The following is a 25,324-nucleotide window of genomic DNA, read 5'->3' on the forward strand; positions in this document are numbered from 1 at the left end:
TACAGAGCCATTTTAATCTGCACACAGGAGGTTGCCTGAGTTGGAATCATCTCCACAGTCCCTAACAACAGGTATCTTTCCTTGTTCTGTTGCTGTAATGTTGCTATTGAGAGCTGTGCCATGCTTGAGCGATGTGGGCCAGATGGCTGTCCAAAGAAGCTGCAGGAGGATTTTAACTACAGTAGCGTGAGAGGCTCCTGCCTTGGAGAGGGCGCCCCACACCTCCCCCAGGTTTCCATCTGCCCAGACGCCCACAGCTCCTGTCAGGAGAAATGACAGAGGGAGGCCCCAAGATGCCTGGGGGAAGGGCTTCAACTCAGGACAAATTAGGAGGCTCCAGTTGGATTTCAGTTCTCAAGTTGACCCACTGTAGAGGCAGTGAGTGTGTGTGTGTGTGTGTGTGTGTGTGTGTGTGTGTGTGTGTTAGCCTGTTTCTGTCAGGCAGAGAGGAAAGCGTTCGAGGTGGGGAACAAACAGGCAGATAAACCAGCTAATCCTGAGAAATTTCAGGGTTTAGGAAGAAGGCAAGGAAAGGGGAAGAGCAGCTGGGAGGAGGCAGAGGGAGTGTGAGAATAAACCAGAGAGGAAGCAGTGGCCTGTTGAAACTGGACAGAGACCTGAAGTGGAAATAGAGTTGTTCCTCTGACTGTTTCACCTAAATCTCCCCAACCTGTGGCATAAGCCTCTTTCCCACAACCTGTGACCAGTTACTGTTCACCACCTCGGCACTGCAGAATCCAGGCATCAAGGTCCAGACACATCTGTTCTGATGCTCCTGGGTGGTCCAGGAAGGGGATGCTGAAGTGCCTGGGGCAGCTGAATCACTGGGCCCCTGAACTCTATGAGATCTGAGTTTGCAGTGCCTAGATCTCCCTGCTCCCGGGCTCATCAGGAGGGAGGCAGAGGAGGCAGTGAGGCTATGGAGACATTTCCTAGCAGCGTGCCTGTGAGTCAGAGAATCACCTACTGTCAGAAGTCAGAGGACCTCCTGCAGGCAGGAAACCACAGTTTCCCAGAGAAACCCAGAGGAGGCAGGAGGGAATGGAGCTTTCAGAACGCAGAACAAGGATCACAGGGTGATGAATCCGGACAAGCTGGGCCAGCCCTACTCTCATCTCCTGGCAGTAGGTCGAGGTGCCATGGAGAGTAGGAAATCAGACACATGAATTCAAATCCTGTGTTTGTTATTTCTATGCTGGGTGAGACCGGGTTTCTCCATGTGCAAAAGTGAAAAGAAAAAAAAAAACCCAAACCAAAAACAAAAACCATAAAAATCCAAAACAAAGTTTAGCTCACGAGGTTATAATGAGATAAGATCAAACCCATAAAGTGCCTTGTGTATGGTAGTCCTCGCCATGATTTTGGCCAGGAGAGAAGTGTGTGTGTTCATTCTGCTGGCCTCCTGCTTTAGAGGGGTGACCCACTGTGCCCAGGGCTTGTAGGGGTTCTTCTGGGCTCACATGTTAGGATATGTTCATGTTGTTGTTAGGTGTTGTTGAGGTAAGTGCGAGTCACAGTCAGTCATTCTGTGCCATCTCTGACATACTTGAGCCCATTGCTGCAATCACTGTGTCAATCCATTTCATTAAGGGTCTTTTCTTTGACTGACCTTCCACCTTTCCAAGCATGATGTCCCATTCAGAGAAACAGCCTCTCCTAACCACATGCCCAAAGTATGTAAGACCAAGTTTCATCACCCTTGCCTCCAAGGAGCACTCTGGTTTCACTTTCTCCAAAATATATCTGTGTGTTCTTTTGGTAGTCCATGGGATATTCATCATACTTCTCCTTCACCACAGCTCAAAGGCACTGATTCTTCTGTGAAACCTCACTACCACTGAGTAGATTCCAACTGAAAGGGACCCTCTATCAGGGTTCTGAGCATGTAAATCATATCGAGAGGAGACTGCTCTTGATATGAGAAAGCGTTCTCTCTCCAAGCAGCTGGGTTAAGATTTTGGAGTAGCATTGCAACACTACAGACTAAATTATCAGAGCAAGAACCCACAATGACACCCCCATACCCACATTCCACCCTATCCTAACTCACTGCTTCTCTGTTCTCCTCCTCTTTGCGATCAGGATGGAGGGAGGTGGAGGAATGTTGATTTACCCTTGAAATGATCTTTGGTTTTGATCTGACCTTAACAAGGGCCTGAGTGGCTACTGAACCTAGCAGTTATCAGTGGGGGTGAAGGGATAGGGAAAGATAAAGACAATGTCAGCAGATGCATCCTTAGATCCTAGTCCACACTCTTGCCAGAATTCCTGACTTGGTTTCATCATCTGATGGTGATGCAAGAGGCGTGGAGTCAGACTCCTCTTGCTCCCTCCCTTCCCCTACGCCCAGAACTCTGTCCACATCTGGAACCTCAGCTGGGTCTTCATCTTGGGCCCTTTCCAGGCCAGAGAACTGGGTAAAATGAGGAGGAGGGAGGGCAGCTGGTGAGGAGTCCTGTGAATGGCCCCAATGTTGGGCGCGGGGTGAGGGGGAAGGGAGGAGGAGCCAGCACTCAAGGAAGGGAGCCGGCCTAGATAAGGAATTGTGAATTCCCACAGCTCTGGGCTCTCCAGGACTGCCCTGTGTTTAAAAGTCCCTCCTTGTCCTTTATATGCCATTCCTGCAGGCAGCTGCACTCCTCCTTCGTCCTCGTCCTCATCCTCACCCACTGGAAGCCTGCCTCTGTCCAGGTGCAGGGAGCTCAGTGCCTGCTTTGTTCCCTTCTCTCTGGGGGCAGCCCAGGCCTCCCACACTGACCCTCTGCCCCCAAGTGCCACAAACAAACAGTGTGAGCCGCGCCAATGGGATTGTGAATAGGTCATAAAGGTCAATAGGACCCAGGTCCAGAAGAAGGGAGGGGCCTGCCTGGGCTAGGACTGGGACAGAGGCGCTGGACAAGAGCATACTAATCTCACCAGTAAGCAACCATGTGATGAGGATGACGGGCAGGGGGCTCCTTTTAGTTGCAAGCTAGCAAGAACTCTCCTTCAATAAAGGCTGGCGAATTCACTGGGATAAATGCAGAAAGGACACTTTTAAAATACAACCCGCTAATGGCTGTGGGATGCTTTGAAGTGTGGCACTCCGCAGCGGAGACCTGGGTTCTCACCCTGCTTGGCCACGACCTCGCTGCAAGCGACCTCGCTGCATGATCCTGGGTAGTTCCCCTCCACGCATCCGTTTCCTCATTTATGAAACGAGGGGTCCCATCAGCCCGAGTTCCTGCCACTCTGGGGCCTAGGCTCGGATGCGGGTAGTTTCTGCGCCCCCTACCCTCGCACCCATCCCCCAACGCCAAAATCCCGCCCGCCCTCCCGTCGCCGGGTGGAAGCGAGCCAAGAGGTCTCTTTAAAGGCTCAAGGCCCTCCCCCTGTGGCTAGTTCGGGCCTTCGATTGGTGGATCTGGGAAGGGGCGGAGCCCAGGCCTGGCTCGAGCGGGGCTCGGAGGCGGGCCCTGGGCCAGGCCGGCCCCCGCCCCCTTTGTTCGCGCTGCGGCGGGAGGTGGCGGCGAGGGTGGGAGGTGTGTGCGCGCGTGTGCCGCGCGGTGGGGAGCGGCGGGTCGCGCCGCCGGCTGTCAGCTAGCTCGGCGCCGCCGCCCGATGGCTCGAGGAGGCGCGCGAGCCCAGCTCTGGGGGGCTGCCCCCCGCCGCGGGTGATCCCCTCTGCCGCCCGCGACTATGTCACCTCCACCCGCCGCGGTAGCCTCTGCCAGCAGTGCCCACGTCCCCGCCTCCCGCAGCCGCTGCCTTGGACATTGGCCCCCGGACCCTCGCCCCTGATCCACGCCCGGACCTCCGAGCCAGAGGACCATGGCTGGCCAGGGGGACTGCTGTGTCAAGGTGGCCGTCAGGTAGGGAACCTGGGGCGCCAGGGCGCGCGTGGAGAGGGCGCAGGCTTTGTCTCGCGTGGGCGCGGGGCTGGGGGCGCGGGGCGCCTTTCGAGCCGGTGGCTGCGCTCCGGAGGAGGGGCCGGTGTGGACGGCTGGAGGGCGCCGCGCGCTGGCCCGGCTGCCGTAGGAGAACGGCGGCCCCAAGGGCTGCTAGAAGGTGGCTTTGTTTGGGTGGTAATTTCGGTCCCCTCTTGGGAGCCCTTAATGATCAGAAAATCGAATAAACAAGGAAATCCGGTATTTCACACCCAGCCCTGGCCCAGGCCGGAGCGTCTGTGTGTTTCCTCTTCGCCTCCCCATGGGGCTGCTGTCCCTTAACGGGGATATTGGAGGGAGAAAATGTCCCCTTCATCCACCCCAATCAGCGAGTTCTGTGTTCCCGGTCCCGGTAGGGAAGGCGCTGCATCGCCCCCAGGGAGCCGGTTCCTCAGACAAAGATCGGGTGTGAGGATGAATGGATGGTGCCGTGGCCTCCAATAGGGAATGAATAGCTTTGGAAGAGCATCCTCCTGGCCCTGTCCCAAAAGGAGATGGGTCTAGAGGAGAGAGGAAAAGGTGTGTGGGAGATTTTGCTTTGGAGAGGACTCGAGGATGTGAGGAGAACGCCCATCCGTGGGGACACTCAGGTACCGTCTGATGGGGGAAGGCTGCACAGCTTATCAGGGCTTCCATTCTCTGGCACTTGAGAGGTGATTTCCTGACAGAATGGAGGTGGGAAGAGGCCATAGCAGGGGTCCTTTAGGAGGAGTACTAGAGAGAGGGGCAGGGGCAGGAAATACTGCAAAGTTGAACGTCTGCGCCCTTTGTCATGTTGGGTGGAGAGCGTTTGTACCACATCACCTCTGCTTGTTTTGTTTGGAGATGTTTCTTTCCGAGGAGGGTCTGTTGATGGGAGCCTTCTAATTTGGAATTGGCCCCCAAAGCAGGGATGATGGAGGCAAACTGCCATCTCTGCCCCGGTGCTATGTGTTTGAAGTGTACGGCCCCAGGTCTCAGATAGGTCTCTGAGGTTAGACCTCTAGGTGCCCTGGGTCATAGGTGACCCAGATTCTAGGGATTCTTGGAAGTCCCTTCCAGACAGAGGCAGTGGTGACCGTGAAGAAGCCTGCCACTTCCAGGCCCAGAGTAGGTACCCCTGTCACCTGGCCAGCCCGTTGCAGCCTGGAAAGAAGGAAGACCACAGAACTGATCTGAGGCTGAGGGAGGGAGATGGAGGCACCCCCACCCATACACCCGCCAAGTCACACTCCAGGCATCACTTGAGCACAGTCTTCCAGCCCCCAACAGCCAGAGAGACAAAGAGGAGCCCTGCAGGTGCCTGGTGGGCTGGCTGGGGTGGGGCCGGCGTCGACTGGGCTGACATTGCAGTAGGATCCTGTGGAGGCTGAGGGAGGGACATCCCTGGGTGAAGGGGTGGGAGTGAAAAATGTAAATATGACATCTGCAGCAGTCTGGGTGAGACCAAGAGCATCATAAAAGGGAAATGAAGCTTCCAGTGTAAGTGTGTGTGTGTGTAGTGGGGGTAGGGGAAAAAGGAGTTTAGGGTGCCCCTCCACTAGGGGCTTTCCTTTGGACTGCCTTGCCAGGAGAAAGCCAAGTAAAGCCTTCACTACCTCTTCTCAGTGACCCCCCCAGCTGGATGGAGTGTATGGGGTTCCTTGCCTCACCCTGAAAGTAGTCCTATGGGATTGACATTTTGTGCTACATAATGAAAGGAAGCTGGTGCTCCCCCTTCTTGCTTCCCTCTGCAAAGTATCTGGGATCTTTCCATGGAAAGGGGTTTGTGCCTGCCCTTTGAGCTCTGGTGTGCAGGGTGTGGGTACCAACTCTGAGCCCTACTCAGACCTACATCAAGCTCTGATGCCTTGAACCTGATCAGAATGGAGGGACAGGGGAACTTGAGCATCAGAAAAAGGGGTCCAGGAATACGAAGGCCTCTCCTTTTCTCCCTCACCCCCAGCACGAGTGGGGCACACCGCAGACCTCAATGGGCAGTGGTCCGTGGAAGGCAGACAATGCCTGGACAGGAACCAGTTTCTAATCAGAGGGCTATGGCTGGAACTGGGACTGGGGAGCAGAGCAGATGGTGCCAGTGCGGGGCTGCAGTGCAGAGTTTTCCACGCTTTTGGATCCTCTTCTACTTCCACCCTCAGGCCCACCACCCCAAAAGATCTCTTGCCCCCAGTGAAAGGACAGCGTGGGTGCACTCGAGTATGGCAGGAGTGGTACATTTGTGCTTGTTCTTTGTGCCATTGAGTCAGAACAGAATCATAGCTGACCCTCCAGTGGGTTTTCAGAGGCAGTGAGGTGCACAGGGGGAGATTGTCCATCCTCTCCCATAAGAGCAGTGGTGGGTGCTAACCTCTTGTCTTTAGGGTTGCAGTGCAGGTTCTTACCACTAGGACACCAGAGCTCCCTCAGCATTTTTGCTTAGGACAAGACTTTTTTTATTTCTGAGGGTCCAGGTTCCTCTGTCTTTCTGGAAGTCTAAAAAAGTTACTTGTATCTAAATGCAGGACTTTCTCAGTTTTCATAAGAATTGCTTGGGGTGAGCCCAGGAGTCCAGCTCTCTGGAGAATGAGGCAGAATGGAGGTGGACTTGGTCTGGCATGTGTGGACGCGTGGGACAGTGGCTTCTGAGGGTTGTTGGTCCAGGGCCATGACCCCTAATCTTTTTAGAATTAGGAGCATAGTGGGCTGTGGGCAGAGAGCCCTGAGGAAGGCTGGACTGAGAGAGAGCTTGGAAGGAAGTTTTGAGAACCTGGGACTTCGGAATAAGAGAAGGTGTAGATCGTAAGCACATCACCCCAAGGCCCCTTAGCTAGGTCAAGTCTGATTCATCTGCCTCTGAATCTGGTTAGCTCTGAACCAGGACCAGCCCCTCTGGCCTGCACTGTGATCCCTTTATCCTCTAATCCTGGATGATAAGGACTTTCAGCTCCCTGGTCAGACTGGCCTGGAGTCAGCTTTAACCTGATGTTCCTCCCCACCCCACCCCGGACAAAAAGCTATAGAGAGGTGAGACAGATACAATCCACCCAGGCTGCAAGCATATAGGTCTGACAAGTAAAGGAAGAAGGGGAAGGGGGTGGCTGTTAAGACATGCAAGTTGGTAAAGTTGAAATTGGGGAAGGAAGCCAAGTCACATGGCAAGTTTATTTAAGACCCTTTCAAGCCCCCGTCTCTGGGAGCTAACGCTGAGGGGAGCCCTTCACATTCCCTAGCTCCCTCCAGCCCCTTATCTCTGCCTTCCTTCTCTATGCTTCCTTCCTTTAGCTGGCTGGGAAGGAGGTGGTGCCCTTGGCAGTCCCACTTCCATCCATTAATTCTACAAGGTTGAGCAAGGGGGTGGGGAAGGGATGGATGGAGTACCAGCCAGTGGCTATTAATGTTATTAATAGGTTGCCTCATCCGTCTCACAGTTGGGTTCCCTAGCTGTAGTCATCTCGCTATGTCCAGGCTACCCTGAAACCTTGATCAACAATTGAATTTTTAATCCAGAACATCGGTGGGTTAGGACAGAGAAATTGAAGAAAGAAGAAACTGAAGATGAGGATAGGCCAGTGGCTTCAGAGTCCTGCCTTCTGTTCTGACAGTGTCCAAGCCCAGCTAAGACCAATCATGGCCAACGATGTCCCAAGTCTTGGAAACTGAGGTCCAGACAGGACTGAGTGGAGCCTGTATCGAGTCTTGGTTGGTGTCCTCCTGCTGCAGAAATAGGGCTTATGTCATCATAAGGAAGTGGATCGGAGGAACCACAGGCCCCGGAAACCATCCCCCACCCCTCCACCACCCTGCCAGCCTGCCTGATTGGATCTCAGCTTTTGAAAACTCTAGAGTAGGGTGGGGCTGAGCAGAGGAAGTGGCAGAGGTGAAGATCTATCTGTGCCTGGCAACGTTATTTATTCAAGCTTAGTGCAGTTCATTTTCTGGCAAGATGATTGGCCCCTGCTCTATTTGCCCTTCAGGGCATCAGTTTTCCCCCCAGTGGAATGGGAATCTGAGGTCTCGAGCTGCATGTGGGATTTGTACTTCCTTGGTGAAGAGCAGTGGTTTGAATAGATTAGAAAACATACAGTCCTTGGAGGAAACAAGATGCAGTGGTGGGATCCTTAATAAATAGAAATTGCCCTAAACAAGTGTACCCAAACTTTCTCTCTAGTTTAAGCTGTGGTAAACTATCTGGTAAAATGAACAATTAATTCATCTCCAATCTTTTTCTTTCTTTTTCCATTTTTCTATTGGAAAGCACAGTTATGATATTTTTAAAAAGAAAAAAATGTTATTTTATATTGGTTTGCTTAGAAAGTTCATATACATTGTTTCACACTATCCTTCATTCACATTGTGTTTCATAAAATCATTCCTATTAATTGTATGTTCTAAAAGTAATCAACATTGAACTGTACCCACCATTACTGACTCTGGGGTCTGGATCTGAAATAGGGATCTGGAGAGACAGCCATGGTGGGCACAGTTAGGACTTAAAAAAATTTTATTTCTTTATTTGGATGAGCATTTAGAAATTATGTTTTACTTTCATAGACATTTGTTTTATAACATTGTAATGACCACTTCAATCATTCATACACATTTTTAGAATCTTACATTGCTTTGTATACAAAGTTTGTCTACCTTGTGTTTCACACCATCCTTCATTCACATTGTATTTCATATAATAATTCTCATTATGTTTTGTAAAATCACCATTAAACTATACCCACCATTACCCTGTCTTTCCAGATCCCTGCCAGGTCTTTCCTATTTCCTTTATCCTCCTCCATCAGCCATATTGCACAACCTGATTTCCCTTCTGCTCACCCTTACCCCTCTGCTCTCACCTCTTTCTCCCTTGGATTTCTTACACATGTTTTACTAGTTATATTTCTGTTTTTACAATAATGGTCTTATATTTATCCTTATGAGACTGAGTTAGTTCACTGATCATAATGCTTTCCAGCTTCTCCCAAGTTACAAAGTAATTTTCAAAATCATTGCTCCTGAGTGCTGCATAATATTCCATTGTGTGAACCTACAACAATTTCTCAATCCTTTAGACTGTGATTAGACATTTGGGCAATTTTCATGTTTTTGCGATGGTGAATAACGCTGCTATGTACATTGTTGTACAAATCTTTGTTTGTGTCTCAGTTCTAATTTCCTTGGAGTATATTCCTAGCAGTAGAATAGCTGGTTCATATGGATTTCTATGTTTAGCTTTCTGAGGAAATATCGAACTGCCTTCCAGAGTGGTTGCACCATTTTAAAATCCCACCAACAGTGTATGAGAGTTCCCATCTCTTCACATTCTGTAACATTTATCTCTTGCTATCCTATTAAACTTTACTACTGCAGCCTCCAATATGGATTGAGGCACAATGTCAAGAAGACAAAGATTCTCACCACTGGGCCAATTGGCAGCATCAGGATGGATGGTGAAGAGATTGAGATTGTTCACAGCTTCAGTTTGCTCAGCTCCACAGTCAACACTCACAGCAACAGCAGCCAGGAAATTAAAAGACACATTGCCATGGGAAAGTCTGCTCTTAGGGTCCTCTCTAAAGTACTCAATAGCAATGGCGTCTCTCTAGAGAATAAGGTGCATCTGATACAGGCTATCTTTGCTATCACTTGTTATGCTTCAGAGAGTTGGACAATGAGTAGGGAGGACAGAAGGAGAATTGATGCCTTTGAGCTGTGGTGCTGGAGAAGAGTATTGAGGGTACCATGGACTGCTAGGAAAACAAACAGATTCATCCTGGAAAGGGTTAAACTGGGTGCCTCCTTGGAGGCAAGGATTCTAAGGCTTCATCTAACATACTTTGGACATGTTGTAAGGAGGGACCAGTCCTTGGAGAGGGACATCATGCTTGGGAGGGTGGAGGGGCAGCGCAGGAAGGGGAAGATCCTCTGTGAGGTGGATTGATTCAGCGACTGGGGTAATTGGAATGGGAATGTCAGAAACAGTGCCATTAGCACAGGACAGAGCAGAGTTTAGGGCTGTTGTTCATAGGGTCGCTATGAGTCGCAGGCAACTCGACGGCACATAACAACAACTGCTACTGGGGTGAGATGGTATTTTATTGTGATTTTGATTTGCATCTCTCTTATTGCCAATGATTTGAGCATTTCTTCATGTGTCTGTTGGCCATCCGAATGTCTTCTGTGAAAAGTCTTTCCAGAACTCTTGCCCAATTTGTAATTGTGTTATCAGTCTTTTTTCTTTTGCAGGCATACACATTTTTATTTATAACATTGAAATTACAGTTTCATTGGATCACTCATACACATTTTATAACATTAATTACCATTTCTTAATATAATTAATTGAGGAGTCTGGTGGCTTAGTCATAAGGAGTTGCCAACATAAAGGCATGTGATTCAAATCTACCAACTACTCCTTTGGAAAGAAAAATGGGGAATCTCTTCCTTTGCAATTTATTTCTTCTAAAACCCCTCTGGAGGGTGAGCTTTGAAGTGGTTCCAACTTGCTGGTACATTATAACAAGAACAATTTAATTAATTAATTGCAATATCTAATCAACCCCTTATTATCTATTGCCTTCTCCTTCACTCAGCTTACCTATTAATGAAATGGTTTTGCTTAGTTTATTATTATTTTTTAAATTTGGGTGAAGGTTCACAAATGATATTGATTTTTCATACAATCATTCAGAGAGATTTTTTATTTTATCATAATAATTACCTTTGATTAATGTGATTAATTTATTATAATACCTAATGAACTCCTTCCTTTTTTAAAGAACAGAAAGCATATGATGATAGAAGGCTGACTGAATAGGAATTAGCTAACAAAAATATTAATGAGCACTTACTTTGTGCCAGACATTGTGACTAAATTACCTCACTTAACTCCTCTGTAACCTGAAAGGTAGCTTATATTAACCCCCGTGTCATAGATGAGCAAGCAGAGAAAAAGTGCAAATAATTCTGAGTCCCACAGCTGGGAAAATGGTGGAGTCTGGATTTGAAGCCAAGACACTTATTTCCAAACACGTGTTCAAGCTGCCTCCTCTTTCTGCTGCTACCCAGCTCTGTCTTCTGTGTCTTTGTGCCGCAGCTTCTTCATATGCTTTCCTGCATGAGCGTGAGTATGGGAAACTGCTTTAGAAGCAAGGGAGTTGCCAGTCTTGATTCTCTTTGTAGGGCCACTTAGCATGGAGCTGCCTATCACCACTATGGTCTTATCTCTTGTGTAACTTGTCTTATTTCTTGCTCTCCATTTGAGGGTGTCTCCATCCTCCCTTCCTTCGATGCCTACAGCAGTCCCTGGGATTTGCCTTGCCATCTGAGTGCCACTTTATCATTTTCTTGGGAAGGTAGTTTGGGGGTGTTAGACCTCCCCTTGTTACTTCTCCATGCTCCCCTCCCAGTCACCAGGCAAAGGTGTCCTGGGTCTTCTGTCATTGATGGTTATCTTGGAGCTGATTCCAATACATGTGTTTCCGAGTAGAATTGCCTCCTAGGATTTTCTTGGCTGTAATCTTTGCAGATCACCAGGGAAATTTTCTGTAGGACTACTGGGTGGGGTGCTGAATGGGTTTGAATCCCTTTTTGGTAAGCAACGGGCTTAACCATCAGCATTACTAAGGTTCCTCCTGCTTTGCATAATTTTTTTCTTCTTGTTTTAAATTTTTAAAAATTAATTTTAATGAACGTTTACAGAAACTTAGGGTTTCCAGTCATTCGTTGTTGCACTTTTCTCCCTCCCCACCCCCCAATTCACTCTTCTCCTTGAAAAGTAAAAGAAAAACTCTTTCATTGTTATGCAATTCCTCCTCCCAAGTCCACTCCACTGTGCAGCCTTCGTTCTGGATTTTTGTCAAGACAATAATACCCAATCATATATCCCTTTTAAACAGTTCTCTCCCTCATCTGTTTCAATGCAACATACACCACTCCACTCCTCCTTCTCTGTCTTCCCTCAATCCCCATGTCAGTCCCATTTTACAATAGTGGTCCTATGCAATATTTGTCCTTTTGCGACTGAGATATTTCACTCAGCATAATGTCCTCCAGGGTCACCCATTTTGAATACTATTTCATGAGTTTCTTGTTTTTCAATGTTGCATAGTATTCCATTGTGTGACTATACCAGAACTTCGCTATCCATTCGTTTGTTGATGGACACTTGGGTTGTTTTCAGATCTTTGTTTTGCGAACAAAGCCATGATAAACATGGGTGTGCAGCTTTGCATCATCTTATAGTACTCTCCCTTTAGGGGAGCTCTGATGGCTCAGTCGGTGGGGAGTTGAACTGCTCACTGAAAGGCAGCGCCTCTCTGGTGGTTCCAATCCAAATCTACCAGTAACTCCTCAGGAGAGAGATGACAAAATCTTTTCCCATCCAATTTACAGCCTCAGAAACCCAGTGGGGAGTCAGCTATGAGTCAGTTCCAACTTGAGGGCAATGAGTTTAGTTGCGTCTTCCTTAGAACAGCTGGATGTGGGACACTGAGAGGTTGGCTGCTGAGACGGTGAGGGGTGGTCAGGAGAGGAGTTGGTCCCCAGAGATCCACCCCTAGTCCTGAGGGAACCCACTCCTAGGGTGCTGGAGCTGACTGGGAGGAGCTGCGAAGCAGCTGGTGGCAACAGTGCCAGTTACAGTGGCTGTTCTCTGCGGAACTGGAGTCTGGAAGGGTTTGGAAAAGAGGGAGTGCCCTGGTCTATCTCTGCCCGTAGATACCTGGGTCCCTATCTCTGCCTTCTTCAACGGAAGTTACCATTAGAGCAGAGCTGGACACCACCTCTGCATTCTCTAGGCTGGGCTGGTCCTGTCTGGGGCTGGAGTGAGAAGCACAGTGGTGAACAGGCTTGTGTGTGGCCTGGGGGGTAGGGGTGGGAGGAATGCAGGGGGGGTGCTGGGGACCAAGGCCAGTGTGGTTAGATAGGCTCACTGCTCTCCAGAGCCAGCTTTCTCAAGCTGGCCCGCCTGTTGCGCTGCATTCCTCAGCAGGGGAGCGTCCCTGGGGGCCCAGTCCCTACAATCTGGTGAGCCGTACCCCCCACCAGATGCAGATGCTGTCATAGCTTCATAGCTCTGGACTCTGGCGTTCCAGGCTAAGCTGGGCTCCGCTGTGTCTCTGTCTCCCGGGAGGTCATGGGAAACCCCTGCCAGATGCCCGGAGATGGGGATGGGAATGGAAGAGGGTTGCTGAAGCACAGCTGAACAGGGCTTCCCTGCACTAGGCTCTCCCCTCTTCCCAGGCCCTGGGGGTGGAACAGTCAGCCAGGCTTGTGCCGTTGGGGATATCCAGCTCAGAACAGGGACTGTCCCTTGTCAACCACTCCTCCACATCCCCAATACACTCCCCCTACCCTCCGCAACGCTACTCACCTGCCAGTTTTCCCTGTGCCTTGTTTTTAGCCTTTCTGAAGAGTTCTGCCCCACATAGCTGGCACCCTGATACCCTAACAGGGAGGACAATGGAACAAAACCCTCCCCAAGCGGCCTGGTACACCCTTCTGTTTGACTGCTGGTACCTGAGCATTACCCAGAGGTCAGCAGTCAGGACTCTGGGGTGAGCTGAAGGAAACATCAAGGATACCTCCTGAGGAAGAGGGATCTAGAGCTCTGAACCCCAGTTTTTCTGAGCTGGCAATCCAAGTCTTCGTAGATTTTCTTGGAGTGTGCCATTACTCTCTGTGCTCTTAGGAACGCGTAAGGGGGCAGACGTCAGGCAGAGGGCTTGACAAGACCCCTGTAGAAGGCCTGTTAAGGGCTTCATAAACCCATGCCCTTTGCCCACACAATACAAAGCCTTCTTGTTTGAGGGGTACAGAGCCAGCCTGGCTATTTTTCCTGAGGACAACCTCAGGAAAGTTGTGGCTATGGGAGAGTCTGAGAAGTAAGAGAGGGAGAAATTTCATGTGTGGCTCCACATCTTACCTCTGCAGCTTAAAGAGCGGATACTCCAAACCGCATGGTGCCATCGCCCTGTTTTAGAAAGGACCCGGCCACTCTGGGAAGATGCCATCTCTGGGCTAAGTCAGCTAAAAACTCCCGGGTGTCTGGGAGCCAGACTCCCCTGAGAGAACAGGGATTTTGCTTCCAAGCCGCCTTCCTGAGAGCTGGCAGGCTGCCATGGGAGGAGGAGAGAGGATGCTCATTAAAGTGGGGGTGTAGATGTCCTCTCTCTCTGTAGCCAAGGAGAGCCCAGATCTTCAGGCAGGGAAGCCACCTCCTGGGTTCTCAGCTCCATGCTTTTCTGTGCACCAGGCTTCAGCTTTTTAAACAGTCAAATGGGGGGCGGGGGGGGAGATGCTTTCCCAACAGAGAGCTCATGGCACTGCTGGCAGCTGTTGGTAGGATCAGGCGGTGAGATTCTGGGAGGGTATCAGTTTTCATCAGTCCAGCCTGCTCACCCAGCGTCCTGCAGAGCTGCTCCATGGACACAGCAGGACCTGGTACAGGCGGGTTTGGTTTGAATTTCATCTCCACCACTGATGAATTGTGGGACTTCAGGCTGGTTAAATGTGACCTTTCTGAGCCTCAGTAAGATGAGGCGGGGGAATGTCCGGCCTCACTGCATTGTCCTAACACTTAAATGTATCTTTTCATTGTTATTCGGTCAGAACTCGTAACTAGCTGACCCTCCAGCAGGCTTCCAGAGGTTGGAAATCACACAGGAGGAGATTGTCCGTCTTTCTCCAGAGGAGCGGTTGGTAGATTCAAACAGCAAGAGCAGAGCCAACTTTGGGCGAGCAGTCTAACTCTCGATGGAGTTCTTAAATGTATTGTTGCTGTACTGTCAAGTTGGAACCTGCTCCTAACTGACCCTCCACCAGGTTTTCAGAGGCAGTAAGTCACGTGGAGGAGATTGCCCATCTTGCTCCTGCAGAGCCATTGGTGGCTTTGAACCATATTCTTTTGGATTGGCAGCACGATTTACCACCCGAGTTCACTCTTAAAATCTTAGTGCATATACAAAAGTTTGACTTACATAGTGAATCTTTCAAGAACCGGAACTCTTCTGAGTTGCCTTCATCTTCTGCCCTTGACAAGGTGCAAGTTTAGCACGTATCCATTTCTTTCTCAGTGGAAAATATTTTTGTTTTCCTTCCCTGAAAGGTTCTGACTTTCTCAGGTGTTACTGAAATAAGTTCTCCAAAAGAATTAGGTATTGTTTTTAAACAAGGCTGAAAGAGAATGCACTACTACCCTGGCAGAGGTGGGGCGGGGGGAGAGTGGAGAAAGACCTCAGAATGATAATAAACTAGTGATTTTCAAAATTCCACAATCTCTTCTAAGTTCCCCATCCCACCTTCTTCTTCCAGGGTTTAACAATCTTTCTAGGCAGGAAGTTCTATCTGCTAACTTATCTAAATCCCTCCTGCTGTATGGGGTTTCCGTTTGATCTGGCTCTGTCACAGATGAGGAAGAGCTGGTCTCTGGATAGTCAGAGTCTAGCCAAGTAGCTCTGCTGTACCCAGCTGACTAGGGATAAAGAAGTGCCTGTGTCAGCTGTGCCCCTCCTCCCAGCCCCCCTGCCACATCCACCATAGATGGAAAACAACTTGGTCCCCAAACTGCCTCTGCTGCCTTGTGGTTGGAGTCCAGATTTCAGATTGCAGGCTGGGCATGAGGAGGGTCAAGCATGCGACCATTTGCTTTTGTCCTCTGGTCTAGGCAGAGCAGACACTGAAACAGGCCTAGGAGCATCTGACTTTCTCCCGGAAAGGGAGAAACCATTAGCCTCTGGGAGTTCCTTTGCAGGACTCTAGACAGTCATTTGAATGTACTGGCAGAAAGACACCGGATCCCTGCCTTGGTGGCACAAATTATTAAGCAATTGGCTGCTATTGGAAAGCTTGGAGTTCAAACTCACCCGAGGTGCCTTGGAAGAAAAGCCTGCCACTCTGCTTCTGAAAGGTCACAGCCTCAAAAACCCCATGGTTTCTACTCTGTGAACATGGGATTGTTATGAGTCAGAATTGCTGGCAATCCCTCCCCCGTCCCTATCTCCACTTTGGTAGAAGAAGCAGAAATGCTTTGGGGGACTTCTTCCAAAGAATAAATGAAGTTGGTTATTTTGGTCATCTGAAAGGGAAGGTCGCTGGTTCTTCTCATAATCTTTGAGCTGGAGCTTAGTAACAGGGTGTCTCCCAGCCTGGAAGTCCCCAAAGAGCAAATTACTTACAAGTGATCACCTGAAGGCATGCTAGTTCTTCTAGTATGATGTCTGATTGTGTTCCTGGAAGAAGGGGCTGTTATTGAGGTGACCGTCAGCTAAACCCATGAAAACCTCAGTAGTTGAGTTGATTCCAACTCACAGTGACCATATAGACAAATCAGGACTGCCCCAGAGTTTCTCAGATGATAAATCCTTAATGCCACACCTTTCTTCCACAGAGCAGCTGGTGGGTTCCAATGACCACCCTTGCTGAGTGCTTTAGCCACTGTGCCACCAGGGTTCATTTGATCTTGAGCCAAATTACTTCCTTCTCACTGGGCCCTCATTTGTATACAAAAGCAAAATTACTCGCCTTAGGATTAAATAATCCAAGATGTGCAAAGCATCTAGATACCTTGTCAAGCAAACATACCTTCTGGCTTCATAAATGTGATTGTTTTTAAATGCAGGACAATCTACTAGCAGGGACCTCTCCAGAGTATTGAAAAGCCATGATGTCATTCTAGAGACTAAGGCCCATCTAATCCAGGCCATGGTCTTTGCAGTTACTTGCTATGCATCAGAGAGCTGGACAGTGGCTAACGATGACAGAAGAATAGATGCCTTTGAATTGTGGTGCTGGAGAGGAGTCTTGAACATACCATGGACTGCCAAGAAAACAAATAGGTTTGCCTTGGAGAGGGTGAAACCAAGTTTCTTCTTGGAGGCTGGGGTTTTGAAGTTTCCATCTCACATACTTTGATACATGGCCAGGAGAGACCAATCCTTGGAGAAGTACATCATGCTCAAAAGGCTGGACGGACAGCTCAGGAGAAGAAGCCCCTGAATGAGATGGAATTTGATACAGTAATTGGGGCAGTGGTGGTAGGTGTGTGGAAGTCAGTCAGACTGGCTCATTACACAGGGCAGAGCACAGGTGACTCAACAGCAACAAGGTTTGGAAATTGGAGGTGTAATGGGGTTCCAGGTACCAGCAAAGAAAAGTTATCAGGGGTCATAATGCACGCACCATAACTGTTAAGAATTTCCTAGCATTCAACATTTGTTGGCTGTTATCATTGTGTTCCATAGGAACCGACCCATAAACTGACTCTCAGAGGCAGTCAAGTGAATGGGTGGGAGTAGCAGGTGGACTCAAACCACGAGTCTTTGGGATTGCAGCACAGCTTCTTGCTACCAGAGCTCCCTCACACTTAAACTCCTTAGTTTACTACCACAGCCCATTAACCTCTCATCAGTGGGCAAGACTCTTCCAGTGGTAGAGCCTGGAGGCAGGGATTAAGGGACAGGTCAGTTAGGAACCGAGGAAGGGGCTTTAGGGAGCTGGCTGGGTGGGACTAATTCACCTAAGAAGCTTCGCGAACCCGAGGAGCCCAAGGTCACTGGGAGGAGCTCCTGGTAGGGCGGCTGGCCAGGTTTACGTTGTGTGGCTGAGGATGAGGTTAGGAGTGACGCTGCGCTAGCACAGCCCTCCCGCTCCAGATCCTCGGGGTTGTGTGCGAGCTTGGGGCACGTGCCCGGATGTACCCAGCCTTTCAGAGGGAATTTTCTCTCCTTGGCAGCTTCTCAGCATTCCCCCGAGCCTGCCCTCTCCCCGCCTCCTCTTGTCCTCCCCTTCCGCCCCGTCCTCTGGCTCCCCGAAGAGCCAAGGAAGCGCTGAGCTCAGCAGTTCGCGGAGCCCTGCGCTCGGGCTCGTCGCCTTTGTCCCGCCGCGGGCTCCGCGCGGGCGGGGAGGGGGGCGGTCCTCGGCCGCGGGCGCGCCCCTCAGCCCCGGGTGCACTCAGCAGTGGCGAGGGACGGATTCCCACATCAGGCCAGCTACTGGCCGATTGTGAGCGCAGGAAGCTCAGCGCCCCCGCCGCCCGTGCCAGATCTGCCTCTGAAAAGCGCTCGGCCCTTTCTCTGGCTCCGGCGCCCGCGCTCACCCACCGCTCAGCCTGCACGCTGCCAAGTGGCGAATAGACCGGGCTCTGTTCTGGAGATTCCGGGGTCTTTCTGAGCCGACCGGCCTGCCCTCCCTCCCTGCAGGATCTGGAACCTCGAGAACGGGTGCAGCCCCAAGACTCTCTCATTTTATTTTTTTTTTTTCCCCAGCTGGGGAAAGTTAGGGGTTTTTAGAGGAGAAGCCTGATACTCATTCATAAAGGCCCAGGGCAGAAATATCACTGGATATTTGGTCCCCAAAACCATTTGCAATAGGTGATTCATTTTCTAAAACATAGTGTATGTGAGCAATCGCTTGAAACACAATGTGAATGTAGGGATGTGTGAGACGCAATCTACATGACTGATTATTAATTATATTAATTTTATGTGCAAACTGATATACAATTTTTTAAAAGTGGAGGGGGGGGAAAGAACCAAAAAGCGCTATTTAGAAAAGCATGTTTCATACCTGCGGGACATAGTTTGCCAATTTGATTTTTGAGAAACAATGCATAAAGTATCATTTCTTTTGATTGCTCGGTTTTTTGGTGCCCGTTTATATCTTTTGTGCCTTAGGACAAGTGCCTCGCGTGGACGTGGGCCACAGTCCCTATGTCACTCAGGCATATTGTTTTGGGTTCTTGAGTCGGACTTGACTTTCAGCTGATCCTCTGGTGGATTTTCAGAGACTGTAAACCACACAGGAAAAAATTGTCCATCTTTCTCCGGCAGAGCAGCTAGTGGATTTGAACTACGTTCCTTCGGGTTGGCAGCACAACTCCTTATCACTAGGCCAGCAGAGAAAGATCCCTATGTCAGTCAGTCATCGGAGATATCATGCGTTTGCTTCAACCCCTGCCTTGAAGTTTTAAACCAAGTGTCACAGTGTTGAATATATCATGCACTGCCAGAAGAACAAGCAGGTTCATCCAGGAGAGGGTGAAACCAAGCTGCTCCTTAGAGGCAAGGATTCGGAGGCTTCATCTGATATCCTTTGGCCATGTTGCAAGGAGGGACCAGTCCGCAAGGATTCGGAGGCTTCATCTGATATCCTTTGGCCATGTTGCAAGGAGGGACCAGTCCTTGGAGAGGGATGTCATACTTGGAAGGGAGGAGGGACAGAGAAACAGAGGAAGACTGTCAAGGAGATGGATTGATTCAGTGACGGGGGTAATGAGGGTAGGTGTGTCAGAGACAGTAAAGTGTGCACAGGATAGAGCAAGTTTCAGGGCTGTTGTACAAGCAACTTGACAACACACAACATCTATAACAATCACAGTAATTACAGTGACTTTTTTTTAGTCTCTCAGTGTATATGAAAGTTTTGTTACATTGCACTATAAACATAACTAGGGAAGCTTTAATGGCATAGTCCATAGGGAGCTGCAATGATAACGGAAACGCCACCCCTCTCTGGTGGTTCAAATCCACCAGGGGCTCAAAGGGAGAAAGATGGACAACCTCTTCCCGTGCAATTTACCACCTCAGAGTCCCAGTGGAGGGTCAGCTATGATTCAGTTTCTATTCAATGACAATGAGTTTTTTGAGTTTTGAGTACTTAAATACTTTTTTGCAAGCATTATGTAGAAGTGTGCACTTTTGTGACAGTTACCAAAAAGTGACATAGATAAGAGGTGAACGCGTATATATTTGTGATGAACTTGCAGTTTGTGTACAATTACTGGCAAAATTCATGAAGATGAGGTATAGAAACTATAGACTTGGGCGGGGGTGGCGCTGAGATTCGATTCCCTCAAGGAGGAGCAGGCAGTGAGTGGTTCCCATCCTTGCTGCCCCGCCTGCTGCTGTAACAGGAAACTTCCCTACTCCCCTCATCTGGGCTGGGGCAGAGCTGGCTGAGTGCTACTTTGAGGGCAGCCCACAGCAGTGACCTTGCCCATGGTGAGGTAAGAAGGCCCCTGGAGGGAAGATGATAGAGTTCTTAGAAAGTTAAAACTGGGGAGAGACCTTAAAAGTCACCTTAATAATAACACAAGAGGAAGCAGAGACTCAGCCACAGTTCCTTATCTTCTGGCTGGAGCTACTTCTCTGGCTTGGGGCCTGCGTTTGAGTTCAGCCCAAGGAGGAGGGAAGTGCAGGGTGACAGGGACACACTGTCTTTGTCACTGGACCATGAGCTCTTGAAGGCAGGGGCCACACACACATCATCCCCTGGCACAGAGTTGGCCCTCAGTCTCTGTCGGGCATAAGCGTGAGCGACAAGGTAAGAATCCTTTCCTATGGGCCTCCCTGGTGTTCCTGTTGGTGCTGTGGGAGGAAGTTTACTTAGTGATTTGGGATTGGGAGTTTCCTGGGTAGGAGGCCACGGGAGAAATAGAAGAATGTGTAGCCATCAGAGTCACACAGAGCAGGAATTGATGCTCAGCTTCACTGCCAGTTTCATTGTGTTTACTCTACTTGTGACTTAATCACTTCAAGATTCAATACACTCCTTGTACTCCTCTAGAAAATAGGGACCCAGATCCCTGGCTCAGTATGCGAGTTGTTATGTAGTGGCTTGTTGGAACTGACCCTCCAGTGACTTTTCCGAGGCAGTAAATTGCATGGGAGGAGACTGCCCATCTTTCTCCCGTGGAGCAACTGGTGGATCTGAACCTCATGCCTTCAGGTTCACAGTGTAACTCCTTACCACTAGGCGACCAGAGCTCCCTATGTCAAATTAGTCACAGTAGGACTGATGTGATCTGTAGAGCCGATTTTGGGAAGTGGATCACCAGGCCTTTCTTCCTAGTCTGTCTTAGTTTAGAAACTCCAGTGGAACATGTTCAACACTGTAACAAAATGAAAGCTTCTGGTGGGCACGGAGGAAGATATGCAAGAATGAATGAATGGGGGAACAATTAAATGGAAAGAATATGCTGTAAAAAGGGGGGTGAGAATATATTAAAAAACAAGCAAACCAAAACCCTAAATGAAACCTTCCACTGACAGAGTGGCGGCGGCTGTGTATGAGGCGCTGACTGAGAAATGAACCCAAATCTCTTGCATAGAAGATGAGACTTCTACCTCTGAGCCACCGCTGATTCCCCCAAGCTCATGTTTGTGTTGTTAGGTGCTGTAGAGTCAGTTCTAACTCATTGTGATGCCTTGTGCTACAGAGCAAAACACCCAAGGTCTTGTTGAAGTTTTCCCCCCTTTTTTGGGCTGACCTTTTATTTTACCAAACACAAGGCTGTTATCGAGGTACTGGCCCCTCCTGATCACGTGTCCAAGGTATTGGAGACAAAATTTCACTATCCTTGCAACTAAGGAACATTCTGGCTACCCTCCTTCCAAGACAATGTTGTTTCTTCCTTTGGCAGTTCGCAGTATATACAACTCAAAGGCATCAGTTCTTTGGTTCCTTCTCCGTTGTACGGCTTTCCCACGTTTATGCCTCAGAAAAACCCCTCATTGCCATCCAGCTGGAACTAATTCTTAACTGGTCCTCCAGCGGGTTTTCAGAGGCTGAAAATTACATGAGAAGTGATTGCCCTTCTTTCTCACATGGAGCAAGTGAGTGGATTCAAACCACCCCACTATGGAGCTACCAGTGCAACTCCCTATTCACTGGACCACCAGCGCTCTCCATATGGATGCTTTGTTGTTATGTACTGCTTTGTTGTTATGTACTGCCAGTCAGAACTGACCCATAATTGACTCTCCAGTGGGTCTTCAGAGGCAGTAGATTGTATGGGAGGAGATTGCCCATCTTTCTTCCATGGGGCCACTGGTGTATTCGAACTGTGTACCTTATATGTAAGTGAAGCAACTGAAAATACCATGACTTGGATCAGGTGTGCCTTATTCTTTACAGTGGCATCCTTTCTCTTTAGCTCTTTAAAGAGGTGCAGCAGTTTTGCCTGTTGCAGTAATTTGTTTGATTTCTTGAGTGTTGATTGTGAATCCAAGTAAAACAAAATCCTAGACAACTCCATTTATTATGATGTTTATCAGTGCACTGGTAACATAAAGTGTTACATGCTGAGTTGACTGAAAAGTTGGTGGTTCAACTCCACAGGCAGCGCTATAGGAAAAAGATGATCAATCTCTCCTAAAGATTTATAGCCTTGGAAACCTGATTGGGAGGGGGATATCAACTTAAGTCAGAATCTTAACTCTTAACATCACTTGAATGAGGTAATCTGTGGCTCTGTCTGGTCCCATGCTAACATGGGACATTGTGAAATTTTACTGTCCTTTGATTCTCCAGTTATTCATTTAGTCCCGTATCTGAGATAAGCACTCTCCCTCTTGCAGGCCGTTTGCCTTGGGAATTGCTTTGTGTGGCTCTTGCAGGATCCATGTCCTTTGTCTCCCAGCTGGCACCCTTTTCTCTGGGTGATACTGTATGCTCACCTGCACCCTGGCAACGCACCCTGATGCTCAGGAGGACAGTATAGGACTGGCTGGCAGTCTCTGACCACTGAGAACTCTATATCAGAGTCTGCTGGGCCAACAGTGTCCCAGGGTAAATGTTCAGTTGACCCCAGAACTCCAGGGCCCTAAAATCCTGGGGTTCTTCCCCCATATGCTCGTCTGTCTGTCCACTCTACCATTCCTGGCAGGTGGGTTTCATGATACAGGGCTAGCTGCTGAAGTGGAAGCTACTCCCCCTCCTCTGCCCCTGGCTGTCTCTAGGGAACTTGATTCGATTTCCACCAATCACCAACATTGCCATCTGCCTGGGGTAATTAAATGGTGTTTGAATTGGATCCAGAAATCTCATTGCAAACAGCCACGTGGTAGGGAGGCATCTAAAGAAGCTGGTGCTTGCCAGCAGAGGCAGAGGGTCCTCAGAGGCTGCCCAGGCTAGACCCTCATTCACCTGGGAGCTCTGGGAGGCCCTGAGCGGGATATGTCCTGGGTCTACAGACCCAGGGACAGAGGCAGGAATGAGGGACAGAGCTCCAGTACTGTGCCACCCACTCCCTGTGGCTGCTGTCTGTCATCCTCTCTCTGCAGATCCTGTCCCCGTACCTCTCCGACCCTGCCCCTTATAGTGACCAGGTAACATAAGGACATTGAAGAGGCAGCACACACAGATTGACTGCCTGGATTCCAACCCCCCCACTCTGACATTATATTTGTGACCAGCTGAGTGTCATCGCAGCTTCTTCACTACAAAATGAAAACACTAGTACTAACTTCATAGGATTGTCCTAAAGCTCAAATGAATTACTAGTCACTAAGTGCTCAGAAACCACCTGGGAACAGCCAGTGCCCAGTGTGAGTCACCATTAGGAGTCAAGGAAGAAGTCCTACTGGTCCCAGCATCTTATTGATGGGACACGTTTCCAGTCAGGAGTTTCCGAGAGGACAAGCAAGAGTCAGCTGTTCCCTTCTCAGTCAGAGATCAATTCAGGTTGGAGACTGTCATGCTGACTTCTCGTTTCAGCTTGGCCCCAAATCAGCAGGTTAAGGATGGTGACCTCCTGGGCCTCCTTTTTCTCTGCGTCAGTGAAAGGAGAACTACTGACATGAGAGCACTAATTCATACATGGGGGAAATACTTCTGAAGAAAGGCCAGGCTACTATCCACTGCCTTCTAGGGTATGAAATGGGCCTGCTTAGCCTTAACCAAAACCTAAATTGTAGTGGAGTCAATGCTGACTCATGGCAACCCGCCACTGGATTCCCAACACTGTAAACGTTCAGGGGAGGAAACTTCCTCATCTTTCACTTGCAGAGTGCCTGGTGAACTCAAATTGCCTACTTTTTTCATTAGTAGTCAAACTTCATGCTTGAGAAGACTACGGCTGGAAATAATTGCACCTTAATCTTATAACTGACATCCTGCTCTTCAGTATTTTGGAAAGATCTATGATAACAGACTTGACAAATGTAATCTCTAGATTTCCTATATGACAACAGTCTGGAACAGGAGAGCATTGCAGAGTGGAGTGGCAGAAGTAGGAAAATATGCAACAATGAATGAATAAATGAAAACCTAAACTTTAAGTAAACTTTTGTTAAAAATCACAATTAAAAAGAAAGAAAGAGGCATACTTCATGGGGGAGGTAGGGAAACCATAACAAAGAACAAGGAAAAACACTATATAATGTTTAAAGGGTCAATAGAACAAGGGGACATAGCCATAATAAATATCTGTGCACCAAATGATAGAGCTGCTAAATACACAAAGCAAACTTTAAAGGAACTGAAAAAAGAAATAGACAACACTACTATAGTTAAGGAGACATAAATACATCACTCTCAAGGAAAGATTGAATGACCAGAAAAAAACTCAACAAAGATTCTGAAGAATTAAACCAGACAGTCAACCAACTCAAACCGATATGCACCTCAGAAAAGCTCAATATACATTCTTCTCCAGTGTGCATGAAACAGTCTCCAGAATAGATCACAGTTTAGGTCACAAAGCAAGTCTCAATAAATTAAAAAAATAATGAAATGATACAAAGCATTTTTTTCAGACCGCAATTCTAAAAAATAGAAATCAATAACAAGAGGATAAAAGAGAAAAAAAATGCAACTGGAAGCTGAACAACACCTTGGTTGAACATGAGTGAGTAATAAATGAAATAAAAAAGTTTCTTGAAACAAATGAGAATGAAAACAAAACTTACCAAAACCTCTGGTCAACAGCCAAAACAGTACTTAGAGGTCAATTCATAGCAATAAGCAAACACATCCAAAGGGAAGAAAGAATGATAATTGATTATTTAACCCAGCATCTCCAACAAATAGAAAAAGAACAGCAAGAAAAAAACGATAACCTCTTAAAGAAAGGAAATGATATAATTTAGGGCAGAAAGAAATGAAACAGAAAACAGAAAAACAACTGAAACTATCAATAAGACCAGGAGTTGCTTCTTCAAAAAGGTCAATAAAATCCATAAACCTAACAAAGACTAACAAAGGAAAAGAAAGAAAAGACACAAATAATATGAATGAATAAGAGATGAAAGGAGCAATAGCACAACAAAAATAAGTGAAATAAAAAGGATAATAATAAAACTTTATTAGAAACTACGCAAACAAATATGAAAACCTAAATAGACAAATACTTAGAAACTCAGTACCTACCCAAACAGACATTGACCAAAATAGAACACCTGGATAGACCCTTTACAAAAGAAGAAATTAAACAGGACATAAAGCAATTTTCAACAACAAAAAAGCTTTAGACCAGATGGTTTTACTAGTGAATTTTATCAAACGTTCAAAGAAGAGTTTTATTTCAGAAAATAGAAAAAGATGGGATACTTTTAGACTCATTTTATGAATCAAACATATCTCTGATACCAAAGTCAGGTAAGGACACCACCAAAATAAAAAACTATATAGATGCAAAAATCTTCAACAAAATTCTGGCCAATAGAATTTAA

General features: G+C 48.1%; 1 protein-coding gene across 2 annotated transcripts in view; it reads left to right on the forward strand.

Annotated features, from left to right (window-relative positions):
• Positions 1 to 3,497: 3,497 nt before the first annotated feature.
• KIF21B (kinesin family member 21B) overlaps positions 3,498 to 25,324 on the forward strand; it is a 70,369-nt gene continuing 48,542 nt past the window's right edge. For both annotated transcript variants that reach the window (XM_006892089.1, XM_006892090.1), the window contains exon 1: positions 3,498 to 3,851. In XM_006892089.1, coding sequence (XP_006892151.1) covers positions 3,811 to 3,851 — 41 coding nt within the window. In that variant the 5' untranslated portion in view covers positions 3,498 to 3,810. The remainder of the gene's footprint in view (positions 3,852 to 25,324) is intronic.

The sequence above is a fragment of the Elephantulus edwardii genome, unplaced genomic scaffold (assembly GCF_000299155.1).
Source record: "Elephantulus edwardii isolate Elephantulus edwardi_28Jun2011 unplaced genomic scaffold, EleEdw1.0 scaffold00110, whole genome shotgun sequence".
NCBI lineage: Eukaryota > Metazoa > Chordata > Mammalia > Macroscelidea > Macroscelididae > Elephantulus > Elephantulus edwardii.